Below are 27,133 nucleotides of genomic sequence, written 5' to 3'. Positions count from 1 at the left end.
TCCCCAACAACTGAGAGTCAGGACCATCCCGACAGAGGTGGCCCAAAGAGTGGTACGAACCTCGCTCCAGTTCTTTGTACACCTTTACCTCGATATAATGCTGTCCTCAGGAGCCAAAAAATCTTACCGTGTTATAGGTGAAACCGTCTTATATTGAACTTGCTTTGATCCACCGGAGTGTGTAGCCCCGCCCCGGAGCACTGCTTTACCGCATTATATCCAAATTCGTGCTATATTGGGTCACGTTATATCGAGGTAGAGGTGTATTCTTCCTCTGTCCTCCTCCTGGAGAGATCCAGGTCTGGAGAGTGTACTGAGCATAGAAAATGGATCCAGAGAGAGGTATGGAGAACCGAGTGTGAAGAATCTGTATGGATCCTAGGAGGGAATCAGAAAGTGTTCCAGGGAAGATCCAGCAACTGGATGTGGTCTCATCTTACTAACAGGAGATGAAGACGACTACCCTGGAACTGAGGCTACATGCCCCACTGGTTCTCAAACGTTTGTACTGGTGACCCCTTTCACATAGGGGGTCACATTCAAAGACTAGCTAATAAATTAAAAACACTTTTTAATATATTTAACACCATTATAAATGCTGGAGGCAAAGCAGGGTTTGGGGTGGAGGCTGACAGCTCGCGATCCCCCAGGTAATAACCTTGTGACCCCCTGAGGGGTTCCGACCCCCAATTTGAGAACCCCTGCTTTAGGTGCTGTGTGCTTCAAACCTGGATCCAAAGCATGGACCAGAGCCGAAAGGTGGACTTGGACTACTTGCCACAGTAACAACTTTCTGGAACCAAGAGGTAACCAGACTGACACAGAAACTGACAGCAGATCTGAAGATTTGGACAACATCGGATCCAATGATACATGGGCTCATCTTTTTCATTACTGAAGCTGGGGGTGAAACATGTCTCCACTTTGCAACTACAACTCCATCAGAATTGTATGGATGATAGCTCTGATGCAAAGGAACCAGCACTGCTAACTTTGGCTGTCTTGCTCCTGTGCTTTTTCCTCAGTGCCACAGCACCTGAAACCAAAGGCATTGACAGCTCTAGTTCAAAGGCACTGCTTAAATCCATCTTCCAAGATCTGGAAGAGGCAGTTGGAACTGACCCATGTCCTGCAGCTGCAGGGGTTACGTCAGGATCAGATTGATGTGAGGTACGAGGTTTGGTACTGGCAAGGGTGGCCGAACAGTTCATTATCCTTTCTACCAGAACCAGGGCATTGGGATCCAACCACATGCTTCTTGGTTCAGCCTTGTATCGTTCAGGGGCTTGACTGTAGGAGCCGCAGGAACCAAGTCTGGCCCTGATAGGGGCTGCAGCTGCTTGGATCCCTTTGGAATTGACAGAGACCACTGGGGCTGAGGCTGACTCTTTAGACCTTTGAACCAAAGTCTGAATGGATCCAAAGGATCTAGCCTCAAGGGCTTCCTTAAGCAGAAGTTGTTGCAGTTGTGGGTTCCTGGGGTGAAGGTCTGACAGATCAAACATCCAGAATGTCTCCTAGACATTTCAAGCAACAAAATGTGAAAGGAAGACAAGCTTTCACCAAAAATGGAACCGAGGGGGTAGGTGTATCAATATCTTTTCAGTGCTCAAAGGGAGCAGGCAGCAAACACTTCAGTACAGGGGGTGGGGGTGGGGGGAGAGGAAGCAGGGACAGCATCGAGGACTTTGGTATCCATGGACCAGAACAGGCCGAGTGAGTCCCCTCCATGATGACTGAGACAAAACTAATGTCACATTGGAGACATTTATTGACACACAGCATTTCCTACTCACTGCAGAAACTTCACTTAAAATGCATAAATTCTATAGATTAGTGTTATATCAAAAGATCAGTTGTCTAGTAGTGCTGAACCTAACTTACGATTTATTCACAAAGTTTACAGTTTATTTGAACACGTACATTTATTTATACATAAATACATTTATTTAGTAAGATAATTACAGCATTTTCCAGAAGTGTACAGAAAATAAAGAGGTGGGAGCAAGGAACTTTTTTCTGTTCTGAATATGGTCCTGTCATACTTTTCTCAGATGTTCTTAGCTTCTGCCATGGTCAGAAAACTACTCGGGCAAGTTCAAACATGACCTGCACAGTAATGAATACAAGTATTAATAAGGAGTTGCATAGTACAAGTTCTTTTTAATACTACAAAAAAGGTAAAAGGTAAACGAAATAATCTGAAGAGATGGACTATTGATAGCTGCAAACCAAAAGAAAAGGCTCAGTGATGATACATGAAATAACCAAAACTGAAGACTTACTCCTACACACAGGCTACATAAGCATAAACTAATTCCACGATATTTCAAATCATGCCATGTAAAATATACAGCTGCTTACACCTGCAACAGTGGGTGACTCCTGCATCATAGTATTTTCATTATTTAATTTTCTTCTGCAGAGTGATTAATAAAAGCGTGGCAACTGAACACCAAACTAACCTCTATAGTGATGAGTATGACTATCATCCATTCCAAGCGCAGGGCACGTTTTTCATTCAGGTGATTTCGCATCAGGTCTGTTAGCTCCATGCAGTGCTGAAGTTTCTCATTCATTACCTGCAGCAAAAACATATGTTTTCTGTTGAAGGGTTTGCATCTGCAGAAAGCCTGAGTTAAACAAATTCTATGAAATCATTAAGGAAAGCTAACCAAACACAGAAATTATCTAACTTAAACATGACTGTTTGGTTTCCAGGCTGATACAGATTTTTCACTGTGCAAAAGTATACAGCACAGCCCCTTGTGTTACTCCACATAAACACAGTAGCAAGCTTTTTAATGAAAACACCTTGAAGCTAGTCTGTCAATTCATCATAAGAATGAATAATGTCCAGTAAAAATACACGTTCATAGGAGCCAAGATGAATAAAATTAATAGGTCATCTATGTAGTCTAAACCCTAAAAATACAAGAAATTAAGTCAGGAAGCACAACTCATGTGGGTACTCAGACAGTCCATTAAAAAAAAATCCTTACCCTTCAACCAAATTGAAGGGGTGGTTTCTCTCAGTGCTTCAACTAATTATTTAATAGGCATTTTGAGTTACTGGAAAAATTGAATGCCCGAGACCTCTGAATCTGTGTGATGTAAAGCCATCGAGCACATTGTAATAGTGGTAAGATAAACAGCTGGAATTTTTTAAAAAAAGCTGTGATTTTATAAGTATTCATATCAACTTTTAAAAAAGCAAAGCCTGTTTTATATGACTAGCACTGAACTTAGGAAAAGGCCACACAGCCACCAATGCCCTACAATTGGATTCCAGGTGAAATGAAAGAAGTTGTTTTGAACTCAAAAAGCCTAATTGGTTTGAGCTCTTACTACCTTCAGAACCTGCCACTTGCCCCAAATGACACTGTGACAAGTGATCATCTGAAGCACTTTTGTTAACATCTCCCTGGTTTATACAGAAAATGAGGAACGGTTACTTAGTGTAACTGAGTGTCCTCAAGATGTGATGCAGATGTGTATTCCACTTAGGTGAGTGCACACCCAGCGTACCAAGGCCAAAGAATTTTGTCTAGTGTTACCCAAAGGAGGCAGCACTGGCACCTCATGCCCACAGCCCCTCCCTTGGCTATATGAGCCAATGCCACCTCGACCCTCTCAGTTCATTCACACCTGAATGCCCAGAGACTAGACTCTTGATACAGAAGGGATGTGGTGGGGGATTGTGGAATACATGTCTGCGTCACATCTCAAGGAACCATTTACAGTAAGTAACCGTTTCTTCTTCTTCAAGAAGATGCAGCTGTGTATTCAACTTACGTGACTCAAGCAGTACCCACCTCAGGAGGTGGGACTCAGTTTATCTAAACCAGTGGTGCCCAATCTTATCACACGAGTGCTACATAAACCTAAGCACAACCTTGTGTGGCCAAATAGATTCTACATATTTTAATAAGATTTAAAGGCACCTGTATTGATTTATATTTTAAGTTCAGCTTGTTTCGATATTTATTTAGATAGAAACAACCTATATACAATATTGTCTATTTAAAAAACAAAGAAATCAGTGCATAAAACGTGTATCAGATGAATTAGAGTAAACAGAAAAAGAACAGTAATGAATCGGCCATTAGTATATTGTGTTGAAGCAGGCCGTGGGCCTTATGAAATGTTCTTGTGTACCGTGTATGGCCTTGGGACATAGGTTGGGCACCCCTGATCTAAACAAAGACCGCAGGACTGGCCCATTAACATTTGTATCTGCTTTGGATGATGTGGTAATGGCAGAATGGTTCGAAAACATATGTATTGATGACCACGTCAGCCTTGCGAATGTCCAATATTGAGACATCACTGAGGAACACTATTGATGTAGCTTGCACTCTCGTAGAATGAGCTCGACCCACTTTTATAGCACCTTTCATCCAAAGTCCTTGGAGTGCTTTACAAACACTAATGATTTAAGACTCTCAACATCCCACCATTAGATAGGTATAACTTCCTTTCGCTCCCCACCATCCCCAAATACTATCAGGTCCATCATAACCAGAAACTTTTAAACAGATTAATAGGTCAAAGATTAAGTAAGCAATAAGGCAATGCCTGTGACACATCTTTGGGTTAGTCCGTCTGCTGATGCAGTTCAGGGCAGTACTGAGAACAGTGAACTGAGTGATTTACTGGAGCAAGGTGAGGTGTTGCCTTCCAAAACAATTTTGGAGGAAGGAGACTTCTGTAACTTCAGAGTTTCCCTATCACCCACAATGTATGCATCTAGCCTATTCAGTATTCACACAGTGAAACCTGTCTTGACTTTGTCACTATCTTTTTACTTAAGCAGCTGTGTAATACAGTTTGGGGTTGAGAAAAGATACCCAGCTCTTTATCACAGGACTCAACAACACCATTCTTACCCTTTGGTGTCCACTAAAACTCCTTTTATGTCACAACCAATGCTGTTGGAAAAACAAGGACCCTCAAATGGCAAGTACGTTAAGTATCCCAAGAATTCAGAGACTTCTAATATTAAAAGGCTCTGGTTTAATTTTCTGTTGTATCTCAGTCATGGTTTTTTTTCCTTCTGTGACCGTCAATGATTGGGATTAAGAGCCTGTAACTTCCACTGAGATCAACAGTAATTGACTTCTGGTTTCTCATTGAGGTCTAACCTGCCATAAAGACAGCACCAGCATGCTTTTAATCTGCCAAAGGCACATTCTATGGTCATTCTGCACCTGCTCGGCCTATTGTTGAAGTGCTCCTTGCTGCTGTCCAGGTTTCCAGGGTAAGGCTTCGTGAGCCATGTGAGTAAGGGGTACGCTGGGTCTCCCAGGATCACTATGGGCATTCCAACGTCCCCCACTGGAATCTTCTGGTCTGGAAAGAAAGTCCCTGCTTGCAACTTTCTGTATAGGCCAGTGTTTCTGAAGATGTGTGTGTCATGCACTGTCTCAGATCACCCCACGTTGATGTCAGTGAAACGCCCACGGTGATTCACACGCTCCTGCAATATCACAGAGAAGTCCCCCTTCTACTGATGTACTCAATCACAACATGTCCCGCCGCAGTTAGGGAATCCCATTGCCGCAAAGTAACCACTATTTCACGCACATTCCCAAGAGTCACAGTCCTTTGTAGCATGATGCGATTAATGGCCCTGCACGCTTGCATTACTGCAACCCTAACGGTGGACTTACCGACTTCAAACTGATTCGTGACCATCTGGTAGCAGTCTGGAGTTACCAGCTTCCACACAGCAATTGCCACGCACTTCTCCACCGAGAGGGCAGCTCTCATTTTGGTGTCCTTGTGCCGCAGTGCTGGGGCGAGCTCCACGTACAGTTCCAGGTTGCTTTCCACATCCGAAAGTTCTGCAGCTACTGCTTGTCATCCCAGACCTGCATAATGATGTGATCCTAAACACTCAGTGCTTGTTTCCCGAGGCCAAAAGCAACGGTCCACCGTGTGCAGCTGCTCTGTGAATGCCAAAAGTAATCTGATGTTGTTTCTTTCCATGGCACACAGCAGGTCAGGCACCTCTGATTCCTGTTCATGATATACTGAATGACCAGCCGCAATGTGTTCATAACAGTGACCACAACAGTAGAGAGCAGTGCAGGATCCATCCTTTGAGACAGAGATAGCAGGCACACAGTAAACTGAGGCCGTTGAAAAATGCCACAAAATGCATTCGGAAGCCCATGGAACTGCATCACAAGACATTGAGCCCATAACTCCTAGCTGAAGAAGGTGACAAGTTGCACAGTGGGATAGCTACTCACAGTGCACCAACTATGGACATGCTCTGCCGACAGAAGGAGCATTGTGTCAACATGCACAAGCAATGTAATAATACCAGTTTTCGATCATCAGCATAACTTGTGTCGACAAAACTCTGTAGTATAGACAAGGCCTAAGCAGCATGTTCATTTTACTACAGCTCATTCTACCAATTGTTTCTTTAAAACACTTTTACTTGATAAAAAAAACCCCAAAAGCAGAAGAAAAAAATTTATTTGCTTCTTTACATATTGTTTGGTATTTTAGAACAAAAGAAAAACTCTTCCTGTTAAAATTTAAACTTTACTTAAAGGCTTGGAAAAAATACTCTTTACATGTAAGCCAGAATGATAAAGGTTAGCTGTTTGTCATGGCCAAAAATGGGGAGTATCATGAATCTGTCACAGAAAAAATGCAAATAAAAAACTTATAGAAGAGGATGCAACTTACAGGCCCCTATTATTTTGTACAAAATATCTTTTTTGCAGTAAATAATATTGAACTTTTATTAATTAAGAGTTTAAAACCATTAAAAAATCCAGGTCAGTCTCTCAATCTCTGCTTCACTGGACAGAGTCAAATTTATAACAACTCATGGAGTAGTCTTGCTCAGCAGAAGACTAACCAGAGTCTGTCATGGGATAAGAGGGAAGGTCCTCTCATGGATTGGTAACTGGTTAGAAGATGGGAAACAAAGGATAGGAATAAATGGTCAGTTTTCAGAATGGAGAGGGGTAAATAGCGGTGTCCCCCAGGGGTCTGTACTGGGACCAGTCCTGTTCAACATATTCATAAATGATCTGGAAAAAGGGGTAAACTGTGAGGTGGCAAAATTTGCAGATGATACAAAACTACCCAAGAGAGTTAAGTCCCAGGCAGACTGCAAAAAGCCACAAAAGGATCTCTCAAAACTGGGTGACTAGGCAACAAAATGGCAGATGAAATTCAATGTTGATAAATGCAAAGTAATGCACATTGGAAAACATAATCCCAACTATCCATATAAAATGATGGGGTCTAAATTAGCTGTTATCACTCAAGAAAGAGATCTTGAAATCATTGTGGATAGTTCTCTGAAAACATCAACCCAATCTGCAGCAACAGTTAAAAAAGTGAGCAGAATGTTGGGCATCATTAAGAAAGAGATAGATAATAAGACAGAAAATGTCATATTGCCTCTATAGAAATCCTTGGTACGCCCACATCTTGAATACTGCATGCAGATGTGGTTGCCCCATCTCAAAAAAGATATATTGGAATCGGAAAAGATTCAGAAAAGGGCAACAAAAATGATTAGGGGTATGAAATGGCTTCCGTATGAGGAGCGATTAATAAGACTGGGACTTTTGAGCTTAGAAAAGAGACAACTAAGGGGGGATATCATAGAGATCTATAAAATCATGACTGGTGTGGAGAAAGTAAATAAGGAAGTGTTATTTACTCCTTCTCATAACACGAACTAGGGGGTCACCAAATGAAACTAATAGGCAGCAGGTTTAAAACAAGAAATATTTCTTCACACAACGCACAGTCAACTAGTGGAACTCTTTGCCAGAAAATGTTGTGAAAGCCAAGACTATAAGTGGGTTCAAAAAAGAACTAGATAAATTCATGGGAGGATCGGTCCATCAATGGCTATTAGCCAAGATGGGCAGGGATGGTGTCCCTAGCCTCTGTTTGCCAGAAGCTGGGAATTGGCGACGGGGGATGGATCACTTGATGATTTCCTGTTCTGTTCATTCCCTCTGGGGCACCTGGCATTGGCCACTGTTGGAAGACAGGATACTGGGCTAGATGGACCCTTGGTCTGACTCAGTATGGCCATTCTTATGTTCTCATGTAATTACAAAGACTTGTTATGGGTGAGGGAGAACCTTCTACTTGCGAAAAACTTACCTTAACTCTGCGATTAATGCTGAGAAACTGACAGGTTTTGTCATAAAGCTCTTCAAGGTTTTCTCTGTCCCAGTAGAAGTCAGGAGTTATCAGCAGGTCTGAACTCAGATTTATACAGTGCCTAAAGAGGGATGGTTATGGTAGTTCAAAGTTCTTTTGGCAATTAAAGGTTGAAATATTTATAGTGCTATTTCAAAGCAATGATTAAAGTTTATTCAGTTTCCTACCAATTTCTACAGTGTTTATTTAAAAACATCAACTTTAACTGTATGAAGTATTTCCCCTTATTCCCTATAGAAAAAACAAATCCGGGGACAGGAGACTAATACTAAACAGTAATAATTGCTTAAATTGGTTGTTCTGAGAACTGAAAGTCACTAGACCCTCATGAATGAGTCACTTTTTGCTATACAGCAATATCAGTATAGACAGATGGTTTTGAAATAAACAAACTTATTGTGACAGATTGCTTAGGCCTGAGGTGCTGAACACCTACAGCAATAGACTTGAGTGGGAAGCACCTTCCCATGCCAGGCCTTTTGTCACAACAGCATCGAAGTTACTTTGTAATATCTCCCACCTCCAGCATAAAACAGATATTGAATGCTGGTTATCAGGATCACTAACAATAGTTTCCTCCAGCCCACTGGCAAAAGGCTCTTTAGGTGTGGATATGAAATCCAGAGCTTTAGCAGGTAGTGTTCATATCATAGCTGTGTGTCTTCATAGCCCTTTTTTCCCCTTCCACCTGTTAACTTATTAAATTTAAGTTGTATGGGACATATATAGTAATGTTTATTACAATCACACTTATGTGATTTGTGAGAGGGTCACAACAAAGGAATTATTTTTATCACAGTAAAACTCCTCAGATTTTGACTTAAAAATGGCCAGTGATGGAGAATCCACCACAACCTTTGCTAAACTGTTCCAATGGCTAATTAGCCGCACTGTTAAAAAAGTATGCCTTATTTCCAGTCTGAATTTGTTTAGCTTCACCTTCCAGGCATTGGATTGTTATACTTTTCTCTGCTAGATTGAAGAGCCCATTATCGAATGTTTGTTACCCATGTAGACACTTATAAATTGGGTTCAAATTATCCCTTCGCCTTCTCTTTGTTAAAGTAAATAAATTGGGCTCCTTGAAATTATCAGTATAAGGATGTTTGCCAATCTTTTAATCATGGGTCACAAAGGTTCTTTCTTTCTGGCACTGGACTCTAAGAATCTATTAATATACTCTTTGAAATGATAGGGTGTGAGCCCTTAAAAAAAAGTTTACCGTAAGGCAAAGAGTTCCCCAATTTTCTGCATTACATCAGCATGAGAGAGTTTCACTTTTTTTCTTGATTTTAATATCTGCAGAGAAGTTAGTGATAAATCATTAGCCAAAGACATTCCATAACTGCTTATTTTATTTAAGCTCGGTAAAAAAAAATCATGAGTCTTACACCCTGACCATTGTACCAGTTGTTCAAACTATTCCTTCTAATGTGCACTACTGCCCATTTACCTTGCATTGTTAGGTCACTCTGGGGATCCTTAGTCTTCTATAGTCTTGATTTATCTAAATACTTTGGTAACCTGTTGTGTCACATCCAACTGATCAACCTTTTTCTAGATCATTGATCAATATATTAAACACCACCACTTCTAACACAGACCCTTGGAACACCCCTTGTTAAACTTTAGCCAGGCTGAAAATGGACCACTTATTCCCTTTTATTCTGTTTTGTCTCTATTTAGTTTCTAATATATGATAGAACTTTCTCTCTTATCATGTAACTACTGAGCTTTCTTAATTTATTCTTTTGAGACGCTCAAAAAAAAAGTGAATAAATTGTTTTTAAAGAGCCAAGCTAAGGATTCCCACCCTTTTCCCTGGAGAAAGAAGTCATTGAGCGGTGCTTTCAATGCTGTGGTTTCTATATAGGTGATATGGGACATTGCAATCTTGATTTAATTAAAATCTCAGGAAAACTCACATTTGAGATTTTAATCAAGTTCATGTTGATTTAGATTTTGATCAGGGATGCTGCACTATTCTCTGACTGAATTTTGAAAAGGTTGATACTTTATTGTACACGCATATGTATGTTCTAGCAAGTGCACCTGTGTGAAAACATTTTTGCATGCAGACAATCACATCCCTTTAAAAAAGGTTTTAAACATCTTTCCTTATTCCACCCAGTGCAGATGCCCTGAGCTTCTATACCTGCTTTGGCTTTACAGTCAAATCTATTAGCCATTCAAATGCTTTCCCAATATCTTTTTCCTGATAAAATTAATTCTTTACAAAGAATTTAAAAAAAAAAACAAAAAAACACAAGTAAACAGAAATTTCACCTCAGGAATTGACTGGATAGATTCCACAAAATTATCCAAGGATGATTCCCAAATGGCCAGTTTTACTGCAACAAACAATTAACAAAATAGGACATTACATCTCATGTGTTGTCTCAGAATTCAAGTAACCATAAAACACAGTGCCTATTTGCCAATGTTTCAAGATTCCATTAAACTGCAGTTGACTTTTTATGACTTAAATTATCTAAATAACCAGACATTCAAATAAATATCACTTGCTCATTAGTTTTAAGTCTATAAATATACATTATCACTTGTAGCTGTTCAAGGCTTGTGTTAGAATAACTAATCTGGGAGTTGCCTGACATTGCTCTGCAAACAGAGAGAGTCAGAACAATGTTTCTGCAGTGTTTGTGTTAATATATATTTTAATGAGGTAAATTTCCTTCTGTTTTTGGTGAAGTTGGTGTTCATAAAAGGTGTAGAACAGACAGAACTGGATAAAGAAGTCTTCTGTTTATCTATAGAAGATGTTCAGCATGCACGGGTAGTGGCTGTGCAGGCACACTATGTGCTTCAGGCACAAACTGCTGCTATCTTCTAGTTCATCTAATACTAGTAGAGTATTTAGGGTTGGGGAAGGGAAGAGATGTAAACTGAAAAAAAAAGGTATGTTTCCTCAAGCATGTTGTTTTAAAAGATTTACCTGTGACCAAAGTAGGGCTCCAATTTACAAAACACACGTTAAAAACTATGAGAGTAATCCTCCTATTCAGCCTCTGGCAACTTATGTGCATACCTCACTTTCATGAATGAGAGTAACCCATGTAACAACACCGGATTCCCAGACAGACAGACATTCACCATATATAAAGTTTGCTTAAGGTCATCTTCTCCCTCCATCCCTTATATTGTATATGTCCAAATTTGTGATGGCATTTCACAATCTTAGGTAAAATTGGATACTACATAAAGTATTAGCTTACCAGAAAGGCAAAGAGCATTTGAAAAGGCAAATTTCTGCAGAATTACTTCATCAATATCCAGGTCAGAATTTAACAAGATTTCTCCTCTGTGGAGCTTTGACTGGCCTCTGTAAAAACAGGATTGAGACATCTTCATTGACTAAGTCACCTCTAAAAATGGATAGTCGGAGTAGAATCTTTTACACAAGGAAATTCCTCATGCACCTTTTTAAAATTTAAAAACATGGAGCAGTGTATATGACTGCTCCATCTCACTTCCTTGCATTTTGCTCTCAGTCACGATTAAAGTGAGAGAAAATCCACCTAGAGCCCTTTCTTCAACCTCTACACCAGCAACTCCTCTGCAAAAACCTAATATTAGTATCTTCTACATCAACTGCAGCACTACTGAGAAAATTCAGAGAAACAGCAGGACGATGGACTTCTCTTTCCCACTCACTCCTCCTCCCCTCTTGTGCTTTCTCTTTCTACTTCATTGTTCTTGTTTTTGTCTCTCCTATTCTGTTCTGTCACTCTATTTCCACTCCTTTCCCTTCTTGAATTGTGGTACTCTCCCCCCCACCCACACACAGCTCTCTTCAGTGTGCCAGCAGCAAAGTAGAAGTCATGAGTCCTGCAAGTTTCAAGGTGCCTTGCATAAGTCCCACCTGAGAGTCTGGGAAGCGTCCCGAAATTTAAAGTACAAATGCTTGTGAAGGAGAAGCTAAAAACAATGGAACAATTCAATAGTTACAGATTCCATAATTTACGACACATTCAGTTTTCCATTGGCTATGAAAATGGCCATCTTATGTAGCAGCATTGTACTACAAATGACTAAATACAATGTATTCTATGAAATAGCAATGATTTGCAATGAAAAATCTTTCTGAACAAGAACTTCCGTTCATCATGATCTCAAGATATGATTTAACAAGAAACAAAGTCAAGGAAGGTCACATGTCTTCTTCCATGATATGCCAGTTTTACTCCTATTAGAAACTGTTATGTTTTCAGTGTATTTCAATGTATCTAAGAAGGCAAGATACTCCTTGTGATGACCATTCTGTATCAGAGCTGTCTCAATATGCACCTTTCCTTTATATCTGCCCTCATGAGGTGTGAGTTCTTCCATTTGAGACTGCTGAAGAGCACTTAACTTACAATTATGTAAGCAATGGAGTTTACTCTAATACTTTAGTAAGATTAGTAAATAACATCAAAATCACAAGTAATGCTGCAAAGCCATATTTTTTTTTTTTTAAATTAATGCATACTCCATTAAGACCAATGGATTTAGTGTTTGTAGCCCATACTATTTACCCCTCAAAACACTTATCTTACTCCTTTGGAGGAGAGGTAGGAAAGGAATGTTTTTGGGTAAAGGATGCAGAAAAATGCTTACTCTCCTCTCCTGTAGTTAATTTCTTCATTCTCCCAATGAACCAGTGCAACTTCATAAGGCTGAATTTCATGCCGCTCCAGCACTTGCATTATTTTCTTCATCTAGGAAAAAGACAATTGCACATTATTAAAATGGTTAGCAAATACTACACAATTGCCCCACATAAGTCTTCAAATATCTAATACATAAAATTAAAGCAATACACTGATGTTTATTTAAAGAATGTTAAAGGTGTGGTGAAAATACTTTTTTGCATTAGGATAAAGTAACCATTTTAATATTATTTTACATCCCATTCAGAAAATCTTCCACAGTACAAGACTTTTGATCCTGTACATTTCAGAACAGAAATTCTAAACTAATTTGGCCAAAAGATTATGCCATCTAGGCACTTATACTATACTATACTAGGGTACCCAAGTTTTAAACACTTATCTCTTCAAAATAAGGAGAATAGTGGATCTTTCAATGCAAAATTTTAGTTTCATCAATTTCTAATAAAGCAGTTTCCAAAGACAGATACTTTAAAATCAGTTAGTACCTACACGAATCTATAATTTTCTCTGCGGTGTTAGCTTTCTTCATTGCTTTCATAATATTTATTGACAATATACATGATGCTATAAGAAGTCATTGCCATATGTTTTTATGGAGGTCTGCAATTTCTGAAACATTGCCATATCATTTTGAATTTCATACTGAAGTGTCTAAGGTCTGCCAAGCATTTCATGAATTACTGCTAAAAAGGTAGAGAAATTCTGATTTGTATTGCCGAGATAAAGTACCTTTAATTTTTACAGCAGTTATAATATCTATGGCTGTGATCTCACAAGATCCTGTAGGCTAAGCAAGATCAGGCCAGATCAGCATTTGTATAGACCTGGGGGGAGAATCCACGGTGCTATAGGACTTTGAATATTAGTGATTCAGTAGGCAGCACACCTTCCCCTTAGAAAATACTGAATACTTGGGCCACGAGACACTTTGCTGCTGAACTTAACTGTCTTTATTTGTTTAGCTAGGAAATCATAGGCTTGTTCTTTGCTGAAGCTACTGTCATTTACATGAGACCAAAAATCCAGGTTCTAGCTGAGACAATCATTAAACTCTCATGGCACTATACTCAAAAAGTAGGGCTGCTAGCCTTCGTTTTCCGGCCATTCCCACTTGGGTAATTCCTGTCTGCCAAGCTAAATGCCCTGTTCAGTTTACAAATTGATGCAGTTTTCCTCTTCATTTCCTAAGCTGTCATGCATCATTGCTGTATGCTGTTGAACTACGGTGACCGGATGTCCCGATTTTATAGGGACAGTCCCGATTTTTGGGTCTTTTTCTTATATAGGCTCCTATTACCCCACACTCCCTGTCCCAATTTTTCACACTCGCTGTCTGGTCACCCTATCTTGAACTGTTGTGTTCCATCGCAGAAGTGACTACACTTCACTGGCAGCCTGCTTGTGTCTATTTGGGGTCTGATCCAAAGCCCACTAAAGTCAACAGAAACATACCCTTTAAGTCAACGGGAATCTAACAGCCTAGCTAAAATCTTCCTTGTAGACTTCTCAAGAGAAATCAGGAGGCAGGTGGTAAATCAGTTTTGGAAATTAAAGACAGGCCAATGGATTAAGCAAAACTTCCAACAACATCCAAGGGCCGTATGTAGTATTGAGGGTGCCCTTCAGATATACTGGTATAAAGGCACTTATACTAGTGTAGATTATTCCAGTAGAGGAAGGGAAATAAACTACACTGTATGTGGCACCGTTATACCAGTGTAACTGCATTTCATACTACAGGTTATGCAGGTATAACTATTTTGATTTAAAAAAAATAAATTAAAAAAAAAACCACACCCAGAACGACAGTTATACCAGTGCAAAAAGTGTGTGTACACTAGACCTTATATGTGCTTCTCTGTTGTCTAACCCTTGTGTAGTTTTAAAAAACAAAAATACTAGTGAAAAGTGAATTAGAAGTAGATATAAAATGCTCCCATTCTACTCCGTTAGTATTTTACATCCACTTTGTACTGGTGTAAATAACTGTACAAGATGCACAGCAACAAAGAATCAGTTCCATTGTACCCAATTCCAGCTGCAGGGGAAGCTTAAGTTGGTAAATGGCCAGGATATGGGATCTGCAAGAGATGAGGGACCTGTGATCTAAGACGATGTCTCCAACAGCACAGTGCCCCAAAATCTTATCCAGGTGTAGTTCAGTATTGAAAGAAAGGGAAAGGTGTCACATACTGAATAATCATCTAGAGGTTCATTGTTGTTACACTGCTGTACTGACCTGGCTTGACTCCAGTTAATTTATGAGACATGACTGGCTTTCAGCACCAGGTGGCATGGTCTGCAAGGCATCTTAGAGCTTCTACTTTGTTGTAACTGGGATATTATTTTCTAAGGATAGCACTGTGGAAGACCTGCCCACCTTATGCAAGCAGACAGGATGCAAAGATTACAAAAGAACAATCCACACTTGCCTAAAGCAGTCCCAAGTGGCTGCCTTCACTGAGGAGAAGAATTCAATCCTCCCCTCGCCTGCATAGGTTACCTACGCAAAACCCATCTGCTCAGGCTTTGCAGGAATGACAAGAATTTCACCTTAATCAGCTTTGATATTTAAATGATACAGCTCCTTTTTCTACTTACCGTTTTCTCTTCCACATTCCAAAACACAACAGACCCTTCCCTGTGTTAACAGAACATAAGGATGCATTAGGCTTGAGGGTCAGATTACATTGTTTTGTACTTAAAAGTGTTTTAATGCTACAGTCACGTTGTCAGGAATTGCCTCTGCACAAAGTGAATCAAGAAAATTTACAATGCTTAGTCTTCCTATGAGCCCCATAACCGATGCTGTTAATCATGCTTTAATTTTTAATACAAAAAATACTCAAATATAGTTTTAAAGTCAGAATTATTTAATTACTTAATACTTAAGCAGGGGTAGCAGGTTTGTAGAAATTTTGGTGGTGCCCAAACTCCGTCCCCCCACAACTCTTCCCCCCACCTGCCCAAGGCTCTGGGAGGGAGTTTGGGTGAGGGAGGGGTGCAGAGGGATGGGGTACAGGGGTGAGGAGGGCTGTGGCTGAAGATGAGGTGTTTGGAATGTGGGAGGGGCTCAGGGCGAGAATAGGGGTGTAGGGGATGAGGGCTCTGTCTGGGGCTGGCAATGGGGGGCTTGGGGTGTGCGAGGGGCTCAGGGTGACAGTAGGAGTGTTGGGGGTGAGGGCTCTGGCTGGGACTGGGGATAAGGTGTTTGGGGTACTGGAGGGGCTCAGGACTTGGACAGATGGTTGAGGGTGTGGTGTGGGGTGAAAGCTCTGGCTGGGGTGTGGGCTCTGGGGTTGAGGCAGCGCTGGGGATGAGTTTGGGATGCAGGCAGGCTGCTCTGGGACAGGGGCCAGAGAGGAGGACCCCGCCCCAGCCCTTCCCTGCCGGCAGCAGCAAGCTCTGGGGGAGGAGCCCCACTTTCCTGCCCCCCCAGCAGCACACTCACCCCCACCACTGTCACTGCATGTGCTCCTAGGGCCTCTCTCAGGTCCAGGAATCTCCCCCACCTCCCCTGTGGGGGTGCCGGGGGGTGCTGCGTGCACCTCCTCCCCTGCTGTTGCCCGACTATAGCCTCACTGGGACTGAGGGAAGGGGCTGCCTCCTTGCCCAGCATGGGGCAGGAGCAGTGACTGTGGGCCGGGGGGGGGGGGTGAGGGGGTTGTGCTGCTGGAGGGTCCTGCCGGAAAAGGGAAGGGTTTGAGGGGGAAGGGCAGGCTCAGAGTCAGTCTGCTCTGGCAGTGAGAGGGGGGGCACTAGAACCCTGTGGCAGCAGTTGCTTCAGAGAGGCAACATGGAGCTGCCCTGAAGAGACAGTGTGTCAGTGCCTCTCTGCTCCGGAGCCCGGGAAAGGCGAGCAGGGGATGGGGGCAGCAAGTCGGGGCCCAGGGACACTTGGGGAAGGTGTGGGGGGCCGCAGGTGGGGCTGGGTCTCCCCCCCACGGCCCTAAATATTGGTGGAGCTGGGCCCCGGGCTCTGAATATTGCTGGTGCCCGAGCACCACGTGGGTATGGAACTCGCCGCCTATGTTTTTAAGTAGTTGAATCATGTTTCCTGGATCTCCAGAAGGAAACAGTCTTTTTTTTTTTAAACATAATTTAAATAAAATACATGACAGATATGGCTATTTCCTGCAATAGGCTAGACACACTTTAATTCATTAAAATTTAACTTAATTAAATAAGTTTCAGTATCTTACAAGTTCATTGTATTGAAAATAAAAATGTGTAGCATTATTGGGGGATTATATGTAATGTCCTAGGGGAGAGACATGATTAACATAAACCCTGGGAAGTGTTATTTGCGTCAAAGGACTATTTGAAACAATGGGCTAGACAAGAATGAATTTTAAAGATGTGGGTTTTCCCAGGAAATCTCTAGGGGAAGGTGTATGCAAATGTACCCCTCCAGTTATGCAACAACTAAGCCTTTTGAAGCTTCACCCTGAGAAGGGGACTTTTGTCTGCTCATTACCTGTTACATGAGGACAAGATCAGAGGCCTAACAATGAGGAACTCAGATTCATGGGGTACTTGTTCTGCGCTAACAGCTGTTGTGAACTTGTAACCACAGAAAACACTCTTGGTGGGGATGAGAGGGTTGGTCACCTGCCAGAGCCCCTGTTGGAGTTGGGATGATCTCTGGTAAACTTATTAGCATGTGTGTAGGTTTATAGCCTCTGAGGAGAAGCAAAGCAGGTCTGCTAAGGCAGACTGACTTTCATACTGTAGAAACCCGTGGGGCTCTACCCAAGTGACGTGACTGCTTGAGGAGCCTGAAGCCTAGAATGGGTACCCTTGTCAGACTATGAGGAGGAAATACAGGTGCAGTTGCCCTGAACTCTGACAAAGTAGCTTTCTACATCCACATATATCATATGTGGCAGGCTTGGTTTGCAACTTACCTGAAGAAAAAGATCATACCAGGATCATATTCTTTTGCAGCGTTTTCCGTGCCAATCACTAAAACATTTGCTGCATCTAGTTTAAAAATAAGAGGAAGGGAATAACACTTTAGAAGGCAGAACAGTTTCTGTTTTTTAAACCTGTTAAACATTTATAACTAACTCCAGTTTTAACAGTCTTTATCTGGGAACAGTACTTCCAAAATAAAAGTACTATATTTTTTTAAAATGGAAATGCTTTAAAGGAGGGAATATAGGAAGCAATTACAATATATAAAATTGCATGGGTTCTCAAAAATGCACATTCATTCCTGATTTTGATTCTGCACTCCACTAGCCCAGTTCCCCTTAAAAATTGTAGTGAAATGTAGTACTCATGAAGAATATAGGACATAGGATTGAACTGATGGCAGTGGACAACAAATGAAAAATAGGAATGGGAGTGAGGTCATAGGTGTAAACAAGGAAATCAGATGGGGGATACCAAGCAGAGAACCCTGGAAAGTATACACTGCTCTATGAAGGAAACCCAGGAGTCAGTGGATGCCACCCAGAGGAATTCTGACTGATGTGAGAGGAACAATGGTATGCCCCCACAGTTGCAGCCAACCTTCTTGTTGAGCTTGCCAGCCCAGAAAACTGAAATCCTCTTTTCCCATACAGCAAGGACTGAAAAGTCCAGGTTTACACTAAGTTTTGCCAGCATAGTTATGTTGGTTAGGAGTGTGAAAAATCATACCCCATAACAGACATAGCCATGCTGCCAAAAGCCCTAGTGTGTTGATGCAATTTTACTATCAAAAAGAGTGTTTTTGCTGCTATGGCTTATTTCATTTGGTGAATTGGGATAAGCTATGTGGGGCTGCTGCTGTAGCTATACCAGCAAACCCTTTTTAGTGCAGACAAGGCTTAAGATAGCAGCCAAATGTGCATCAACCCCAATGTGACAGAATCACTTCTAGGGCTGGGGTGAAGTGTTAAATTCAGTGTCTGTGCCCACTTAGTCCTTTGCCTTATTGCAAGCTTACTTGGGAAACAAGTATCTATAAGGGCTACCTGAGGTGGTGACTGTGTGATGTGGATTCATTTCCAATGGAAACTGAATTGACACCACCAACTGACTTGACATCGGCCACTTAAAAGCCATGACTTTTATCCACTAAGGCAGTCAGAATTGGGAAAGTTGTTGTAGTGGTTGATCAAGTTTCAAACGCTGAGCAAAACTATTACAATATCATCAGTGTTCTTTGATGTTCTTTGTCAGCATACCCCTTCATTTTCCCACTTTAAAATATCACTGCCCAGTTATTTCCTCTGTATTTGTTATACTTTCCATCATGGTTAAGATACATTTGACATAGCTATCGTGTAATATCATGGTATAAGTGGGCACAAATCCCATTTAATTTAATGGGAGTTTTGTCCACTTATATCATGCCAGAATTCAGTCCAGTGTAGTTAACAGAGAACTACATGAACAGAGAATGAGCGAGAAAAGATGAAGAATCATTTAGTAATAAATTATGCATAATAAATCCGACCAAGTGGGTATTCACCCACGAAAGCTCATGCTCCAAAACGTCTGTTAGTCTATAAGGTGCCACAAGACTCTTTGTTGCTTTTACAGATCTAGACTAAAACGGCTACCCCTCTGATACTAATTATGTAGGCATTTCAAAAGTTTAGACCTAGTTAGGATAAGCCATAACTTCTCATCTCCATATCCCACCAAATACTTGTTTTCTCCATGTCTGTGGTCTTCTAGGAAAATCTGTGGTAGTCTGCCACTATAGTATTTCTAAGGTGGCAAGTAACAATCAACATTGATTTGTCAAGAACAAATTGTGTCAAACCAACCTAATCGCTTTCTTTGAAAGAATAACAAGTCTTGTGAATAGGGGGGAAGTGGCAGATGTGGTATATCTTGACTTTAGTAAGACTTTTGATATGGTCTTGCATGACCTTCTCATAAACCAACTAACGAAATACAACCTAGATGAAGCTACTATAAGGGGGTGCATAACTGGTTGGAAAACCGTTCCCAGAGTAGTTATTAGTGGTACACGGTCAAGCTGGAAGGGCATATTGAGTGGGGTCCTACAGGGATGGGTCTTGGGTCCGGTTCTGTTCCATATCTTCATCAATGATTTTGATAACGGCATAGACAGTATGCTTATAAAGTCTGCAGACAATACCAAGCTACGTGGGGTTGCAAATGCATTGAAGGGCAGGATTAAAATTCAAAATGATTTGGAAAAACTGGATAAATGGTTTGAAGTAAATAGGCTGAATTTTAATTTGAACAAATGCGAAGTACTCCACATAGGAAGGAACAATTGCACACATACAAAATGGGAAATGACTGCCTAGGAAGGAGTACTGCAGAAAGGGATCTGGAGGTCATAGTGGATCACAAACTAAATAGGAGTCAACAGTGTAACACTGTTGCAAAAAAAGCAAAACATCATTCTGGGATATATTAGCAGTAGTGTTGTAAGCAAGACACAAGAAGTAATTTTTCCACTCTACGCCAGCTGAGGTCTTATCAGCACAGAGTATTGTGTCCAGTTCTGGGAGTCACATTTCAGAAAAGATGTGACAAATTGGAGAAAGTCCAGAGGAGAGCAACAAAAATGATTAAAGGTCTCAAAAACATGACCTATGAGGGAAGATTGAAAAAACTGGTTTTGTTTAGTCTAGAGAAGAGAAGACTGAGGGGAGATACCATAACTTTTCAAGTACATAAAAGGTTGGTAACAAGGTGGAGGGAGAAAAAAAATTCTTCTTAACCTGTGAGGATAGGACAAGAAGCAAGGGGCTTAAATTGCAGCATGGGAGGTCTAGGTTGGACATTAGGAAAAACTTCCTGTCAGGGAACTTAAGTACTAGAACAAACTGCCGAGGGAGATTGTGAAATCTCCTTAGTCATTGGAGGTTTTTAAGGGCAGGTTAGACAAACACTTGTCAGGGATGATTTAGGTAATACTTAGTCCTGCCTTGACTGCAGGGGACTAGGCTAGATTATTTGAGTGCAGAGGACTGGATTAGAAGTCCCTTCCAGTCCTATGATTCTATAGCTTCCAAATGAAATAACAATGCAACCAGTGCACTTTAATAGGCAGGGACTAGGGACATAATTCCCAGATTTGTTACTTTGTACTTATATATGCTCAACATTTTACTTTCCAGTGTGCAAGACTGAGCGAGTTGTTATCCAATCATTGCCATGTCAGCATGCCATCTGACACTACATTCAGCATGAGGATATAAGTACCCACAAAACATCCTAGTTGCTAGCACAATCACAGTTTGAAAAAAACAAGTGTATTAAATCTCCCTCCAACCCAACAGAAAACTAGCATCTATGAGAGAAGTCAGAGCAAGCAGGGAGGAGACAGGAGAGATGGCAGCTATAATCGGGGGGACGGCACCAGCAACAACAATAATATTTATCTTATGGTAAAGGCCAACTGGGTTAGGACCCCATTGTGCTGTATGCTGTATACAAGAGAAGAGACAAAATTACTGCCCTGAAGTAAAAGAAGCCAGTATTCATATGGAAATGTTGCCTCCTTTGTTCTAATACACATAGACCTGTTGTACAGTGTTTCACAATAATCTTTCCAATCAAAATATGTCCAAAAGTATTGTGTGTTTGAAGCCAAAGGGCTAGATTCTGTTCTTGTTTACAGTAGTGTAAGCTGTCTCTGCATCCCCATCTGTAATGTGAGTTAATATCACTTTCTTTCATCACTGGTGTTTGGCCAGGCTTAATTTATTAATGTTTGTGATACTATGCTAAGCACTGCTGAAATGCCTGTTAACAGTATCTTCCATCCCTCTTACCTTCACATACATTGTCAGTTTGATTAATGTACTCTCCACTTCTTCCAAGATAGTAAACTGTTCAAGAGACAACATTTGTGGAACCACACTTGCGGTCTTCCAGACCAACAATGATTCCAAGAATTATTCTCTGGTTAGTATTCAGGATTCATCACACAATTCATATCCAAGCCACAGCTTCCCAGCTTTTCTGAAAAATCTCATGTGGAATCATTGCCAAATATTTTGTTGAATGCTTGCTAAAGTGGACTCTTCAACAGTTACAGCAGTGATTAAATTTGGCCCACTATGTCCACTGTATTTTCTTGATCAGAAATGTATCCTTTCACTTTGGTGTTTGTTTTAAAGGGCAAATATTCAACAAGCTTCTCTCTCCTCCTACTGATGGCCAACTAGCAGTATTCAGGGGATACTTCTTAAATTCATAATACAGATCAGGGCTGGAAAAGTTTATCAGACACTCAAGGGCCAATAAAGATCAGGAAAAGAGCATCGATGATTAGGGAAAGTGCCCTGGTGAAAAATCCAGCCAGCTGCAAGGAAATGGGAAAATTTTGGGGATTCTAACCAGGCTGCTGTCCCAGGATCTTGTTCTGGGCTTTTAAGATCAGCCTCACGCTAGAAAGTACCCAATAAATATGAAGTGTCTAAACTTTCTGGCTGTTGGAAAGAAGCAGCATCCCCTCCCTCCCTCCTTCCCACCCCAAAGACCCATGCAGTGGGATGGATGGGTTGAGGATATCACCACTGCTCTACTCAGCTTCCCACAAAAGACGTCTTTCCCTATTCTATTCCCATCCCAAGCTTCCCCCCCCCCAATAAAAAGCAACAATGCCTCATAGCTTTTCTGAGCAACAGCGGAGTGAAAGACGTGTTTTTACTTTTATCTGCAGGGCTCTGATTAACAGCTGTGAAACTGCCAAGACTGGTCAACTTTCATTTTGCTGCAGATTGGTAAAGTTATGAGCAGCTATAGAGGAATTAGAACTGTCTGTAGACAAAAGATGACAATCTACATATAAACTACTGCTGTGCTATATTCATAACTATAATATCTAGAAACTTTCACATGAAAGCTTAATTCTGCCAAATTTGATGGCAAAGGACTACTTACTAGAAAAAGCTTCATACTTGCGGTGACAAGTAGGTTGCAGAATAGAAAGTATATTGCTGCATTCTAGTTTAGACCTTTTGTAGTCAATATATAGGTCACCACTTATTGGTTATGTTATCTTCTTAACAGTTACCAGCTACCTTCTTATTACGTGACAGCTGGTCAAAAAAATTTCAGACTAAACATTTTTGTCGTTGGAAAGTAGGGTTTGTCAAAAGATTTGAAAAATTTTCATTTGACAATTGATTTTTTTCTGAAATTTTTCAAAATGAAGAATTTTGGTTATCAAAACCCCCACCGTTTTTTTATTTGTTTAAAAGTTGTGGGACAACAGCTGGAATCTGTTGCAGAGGAAAAGGAGGTCTCATCCTTCCTATTCTCCATGCTGCTGCCGCAAACCTCACCAGGAAAAGTGGCATAAAAGAAGAAGAAGAAGGAGAACCATGAAAAACTTCATTTTGTTTTGAAATGTTAATTAGAAGCAGAACAACCTTCCATTTGAAAATTCCTGTAAACTTTCAAAATGATTTTTTCAGGGCAATTTATTTGCAAGTGCAGAGAATGTTGCTCTGTCAAAAGTTTGTTTTGTTTTGTCTTCAGTTTTTGTTTTATTAAAAAATTTTTGAGAGAAGGCAATTTTGTTCGAAGGTATGAAAATATTCCCTGATACTAGATCAAAGATAAAGTACATATGAAAGTGTAAAAAATAACCACTACTTTTCTATATAACTCACCCATATTTTGTTCCCAAAATAAGATAAAGCTGCTCAAAATAGGTTTTAAAAATCTACCTCTAGGCAAACTTGTTATTTCAACATATCCATATGAAGTCAGGTCATGACACAGATTACCAAGATGATATTCATCTGCTGTTGCGAAGGCTGTACACTGCATCAGATCCTGTGCCAAAGGAATACAAGCTTGGGTTAAAAAAAGGCTGAAGGGATATTTGTTTGGCTCTGTGGCCAAGTTTGTTATATGATTTGACATTCATTTTTCCAATTTAAATTTGTTATTTTACTCTCTGTGTTATGGATGCCTTCATTTGGCACCAAAGATTGGCTGGTAAGGTAACCAGCTTCACATGTGCCCCCTTTGTATAATGCACAGAGGTCAATGCATGCACAATGGCTCATCTTCCTCAAAGACTCACTTGCTGGAGAGGTGTTCTGCTGTACTACATTTACCTCATCCTTCCTGATTGTGCAGGCTCTCTGAGAAGCTCAGACTGAGCCCCAAGGCCCTCTTCTGTGGCAAAAGCCAAGCAGAGGTGTGGATCCATTAAGACCTTGGACTGAAGGGGCAGAAGGATTCAGTCAGTTTAAAGCACCAGGGTGCTGTTCATCACATTATCCCTATGGAACTAGCAGAATGGTTTGGACAGACGTGAATATCAATACCTAGAAAAAGACCCTGTAACAAAACTGGGGACTCTGGTTCTTAAATGTAGCTCTCCAGTTTCCACTGAAGACGGCATCCCCTGTCCCACTAGCTGAAGGATTTGCATCTTTAAAGGAGGAAACCTGGAAGAACCACCTATTCCTTAGCATCCATGTAGGGAGTCAGTCTTCATGGGCTCTTAGGAATGTAAGAACCACCTCACCTACTGTGTCTGCATTTTAAATTTAAGTTCTTACTAGCCTGCATAGCTACCACTTTAGACAGCTGAATAGGAGACTGTTTCATACCTTGTGGCCACAGCAGTTAGACAGAACAGTGGTACCACTAATCACTGAGGACTTGTTTAGTCAATCCAAGGATTTGCAAGTAATCCATCCATCCCAGTTTCTTCCACAAAAGCTGACAGACTACCACAGACAAATCTGCATTGCCATTGCTGGGATATTTCTACCAGCACCCTGCTGCAAGTATTTAGTAGCAGCTGAAGTAATACTAAAATCCTCTCCTCATGACAGAGTATAAGGAAACTGAATCTCCTTGATAAGAAGGCTTATTCCTCATCTACTCTGTGAATGAGGATGACTAACTGTCTGACTCTTCTGGCCAGATGAGACTACCTCCAATTGAACAAGCTGAAATCCCTCATGGATCACCTGCCAGAAGACCTAAAGAGGGAACCTAAAGCCATCATTCCAAATGGCAGGATATAGTCAAACCCCCTCTAAAAGCTACTTATGATGATTCAGATACAGCAGCGTGCTCTTTTACAACTGCAGCGACAATATATCCTGAATATTTGAAGAGTTCTGGGTTAATTCAAGATATACAAAGGAAGAATAAATGATGTGCTTTTCAAGGACCAGAGGTGATACTGGTGGGTAGAGAAAAGCATTTTCAAGAGTTTTCAGTCACAGCACAATCTCCATTGGTGGAAGGTACACATTCACAATTGGTCAATTTGGTTAATAGTTTAGGAGTATTCTTGGATTCCTCACTGATGCTAAACTGTTCCATAGAAGCACTCATGAGCAATGCTTTCTATCACCTCCAGTAGGCTAAGAGATTCTGTCCCACCGTGGCAGATGATGGCCTGGCATCATTTATACAAGCCTTAGTTACTTCTCAGCTGGAGTACAACAATGTAATATACCTAGCCATAAAACCTTCAGCACTCAGGAAACCCCAACTAGTACAGAATGTTGCAGTGTCTCTTCTCAGCCACACAGGCCATTGTGAGCACACAAAAGCGGTTCCCTGCTCTCTGCACTGATTTCCCATAGAACTGAATCATATTCAAGGTCTCAAGCCTTTATCTTCAAGGTGCTCCATGGCGTGGGCCTAGGATATCTAAGGCTGCCTAAAGCTCTGGGATGAAGACCATGGTTGACAACCACACTGCTCTGGCAGTGGAACTCTCTACAGTAAGGGTAAAGCTCATCTGTGCAGGTGACAGAACTTTCTACGTGGCCAGTCTGAGACCACGGAATGAACTCCCCCAGGAACTAAGGACCATTACAAACCATACCACCTTCTGTTACCAGTACAAGACACATTTCCTTGACATTGCCTTCTCTAACCAACACATAGCAACATCTATATTAAATTTTTTTTTGAAAACAGTTCTAAAAAACCCCTACACTATATATGCTCCTCCCTTTGGGGAGATTATGAGAGAACAAACAACACGTGACAGAGGTGTAGTCACACTGTTTAATACACTCCTGGAAGGCACTCATATACCATGTCTTAAGGGCCTATGAAGAATAAAACTTAGTGAGGAAAACAAATGACACCTTGGAAAAATACTTCAAAGATTTTCCATTTCAGGGTGGATAAAAACAGATTTAAAAACTCCACAAAAACAGATTTTTTTCATTTAAATAGGTTTATATTTAAAAAGAAAAACGTATGAAAAATTAAATTTGAAATTATGATAACCTATATTAAGGTAAACTTATTATAATTTATTGAAATAATATAAATAAAAATATTCAAGCAGTATGTGTTTGCTGCCAAAGTTTTAAAGAAAGTCAACCCACTGGCTAAGAATCTGAAACCAGACTTTGTTGAAGTGCTAAACCAGCTTTTAACAAGAGTAGCCTCTTCTGCCGGTACAAATAAAATATTTTCTTCCTTTTAGTTTATTTAACTGTTCAGTTCAATGACTAGCTCATTCTAAGTTGAGAAACTGATTGGGAGTTGAAAGACCAGGAAAGCTAATTTTCCTCTTCCAAACTATGAAGGTGTAAGGATGAGATCTGCTAGTTCTAAAACTCTGCAAGACACGGTGATCAGAAACGGTGCAATCCCTAACCATAGATACTTTGTTTAATAAATCAGTTTTAAATGCAAAACACCTTTTGATAAATTTTTCTTCTGTGTCCAACACATTTAAGGTAGCTTTATTTAACTAATGAACAGCAATTTTAAAATGTCGTTATTGTGCACTTTAATTGATTTCCAATTTCCAACCAAAGGCAGCTTGACATCAATCACAAGTAAAAAAAAAAAAATCAAAAAATCAAAAAAATCTAATGAATAAAAAATGGTGAATGACATTTCTCAACATAATAAAAACATAAACATTAAGAATCTGAATACATGTATGTTAAGCTATGTAACTGCTTAAATGTGTGTAGATATCGTTTATCCTCATGGTTAGCAAAAAGTACCAAATTTAATGTAAAAAACTATATTTTGTTGCAAATCAACATGTCTCAATGATTAACCAACCAATGAGAATCAGACTTTTGGGAAAATAATTAAAAACAGAAATGCAAAACAAGATTAAAATCAATTACTTAAATCAAGGTTTCCTGCTTGCCAGTTTAAATCAATTGAATTATTTGAATCAATTCACCCTGCTCCATTCATTGGGACTACATCAGTCATCTTGCAGAAGTCAGACATGCCTTTAAGAGAGCTTTCTGCACAATGCATCTGTAAGGAAATGTATGTAGACATTAAAAAAAAATGTGTTC

At 40.5% G+C, this 27,133-nt stretch overlaps 1 protein-coding gene across 3 annotated transcripts in view; it reads right to left on the bottom strand.

The window, feature by feature from the left end:
- Nucleotides 1-1,867: 1,867 nt before the first annotated feature.
- RMND1 (required for meiotic nuclear division 1 homolog) overlaps nt 1,868-27,133 on the bottom strand; it is a 40,634-nt gene continuing 15,368 nt past the window's right edge. For all 3 annotated transcript variants that reach the window (XM_039531941.1, XM_039531942.1, XM_039531943.1), the window contains 10 exons: nt 23,543-23,651; nt 17,792-17,867; nt 15,486-15,525; nt 12,829-12,929; nt 11,445-11,551; nt 10,498-10,562; nt 9,434-9,510; nt 8,152-8,272; nt 2,466-2,582; nt 1,868-2,109 (listed from right to left, as the gene is read on the bottom strand). In XM_039531941.1, coding sequence (XP_039387875.1) covers nt 2,077-2,109; nt 2,466-2,582; nt 8,152-8,272; nt 9,434-9,510; nt 10,498-10,562; nt 11,445-11,551; nt 12,829-12,929; nt 15,486-15,525; nt 17,792-17,867; nt 23,543-23,651 — 846 coding nt within the window. In that variant the 3' untranslated portion in view covers nt 1,868-2,076. The remainder of the gene's footprint in view (nt 2,110-2,465; nt 2,583-8,151; nt 8,273-9,433; nt 9,511-10,497; nt 10,563-11,444; nt 11,552-12,828; nt 12,930-15,485; nt 15,526-17,791; nt 17,868-23,542; nt 23,652-27,133) is intronic.

The sequence above is a fragment of the Mauremys reevesii genome, linkage group 3, assembly GCF_016161935.1.
Source record: "Mauremys reevesii isolate NIE-2019 linkage group 3, ASM1616193v1, whole genome shotgun sequence".
Lineage (NCBI taxonomy): Eukaryota > Metazoa > Chordata > Testudines > Geoemydidae > Mauremys > Mauremys reevesii.
The sequence above is the reverse complement of the archived record's forward strand: the minus strand, read 5'-3'. Positions and strand labels throughout refer to the sequence as shown.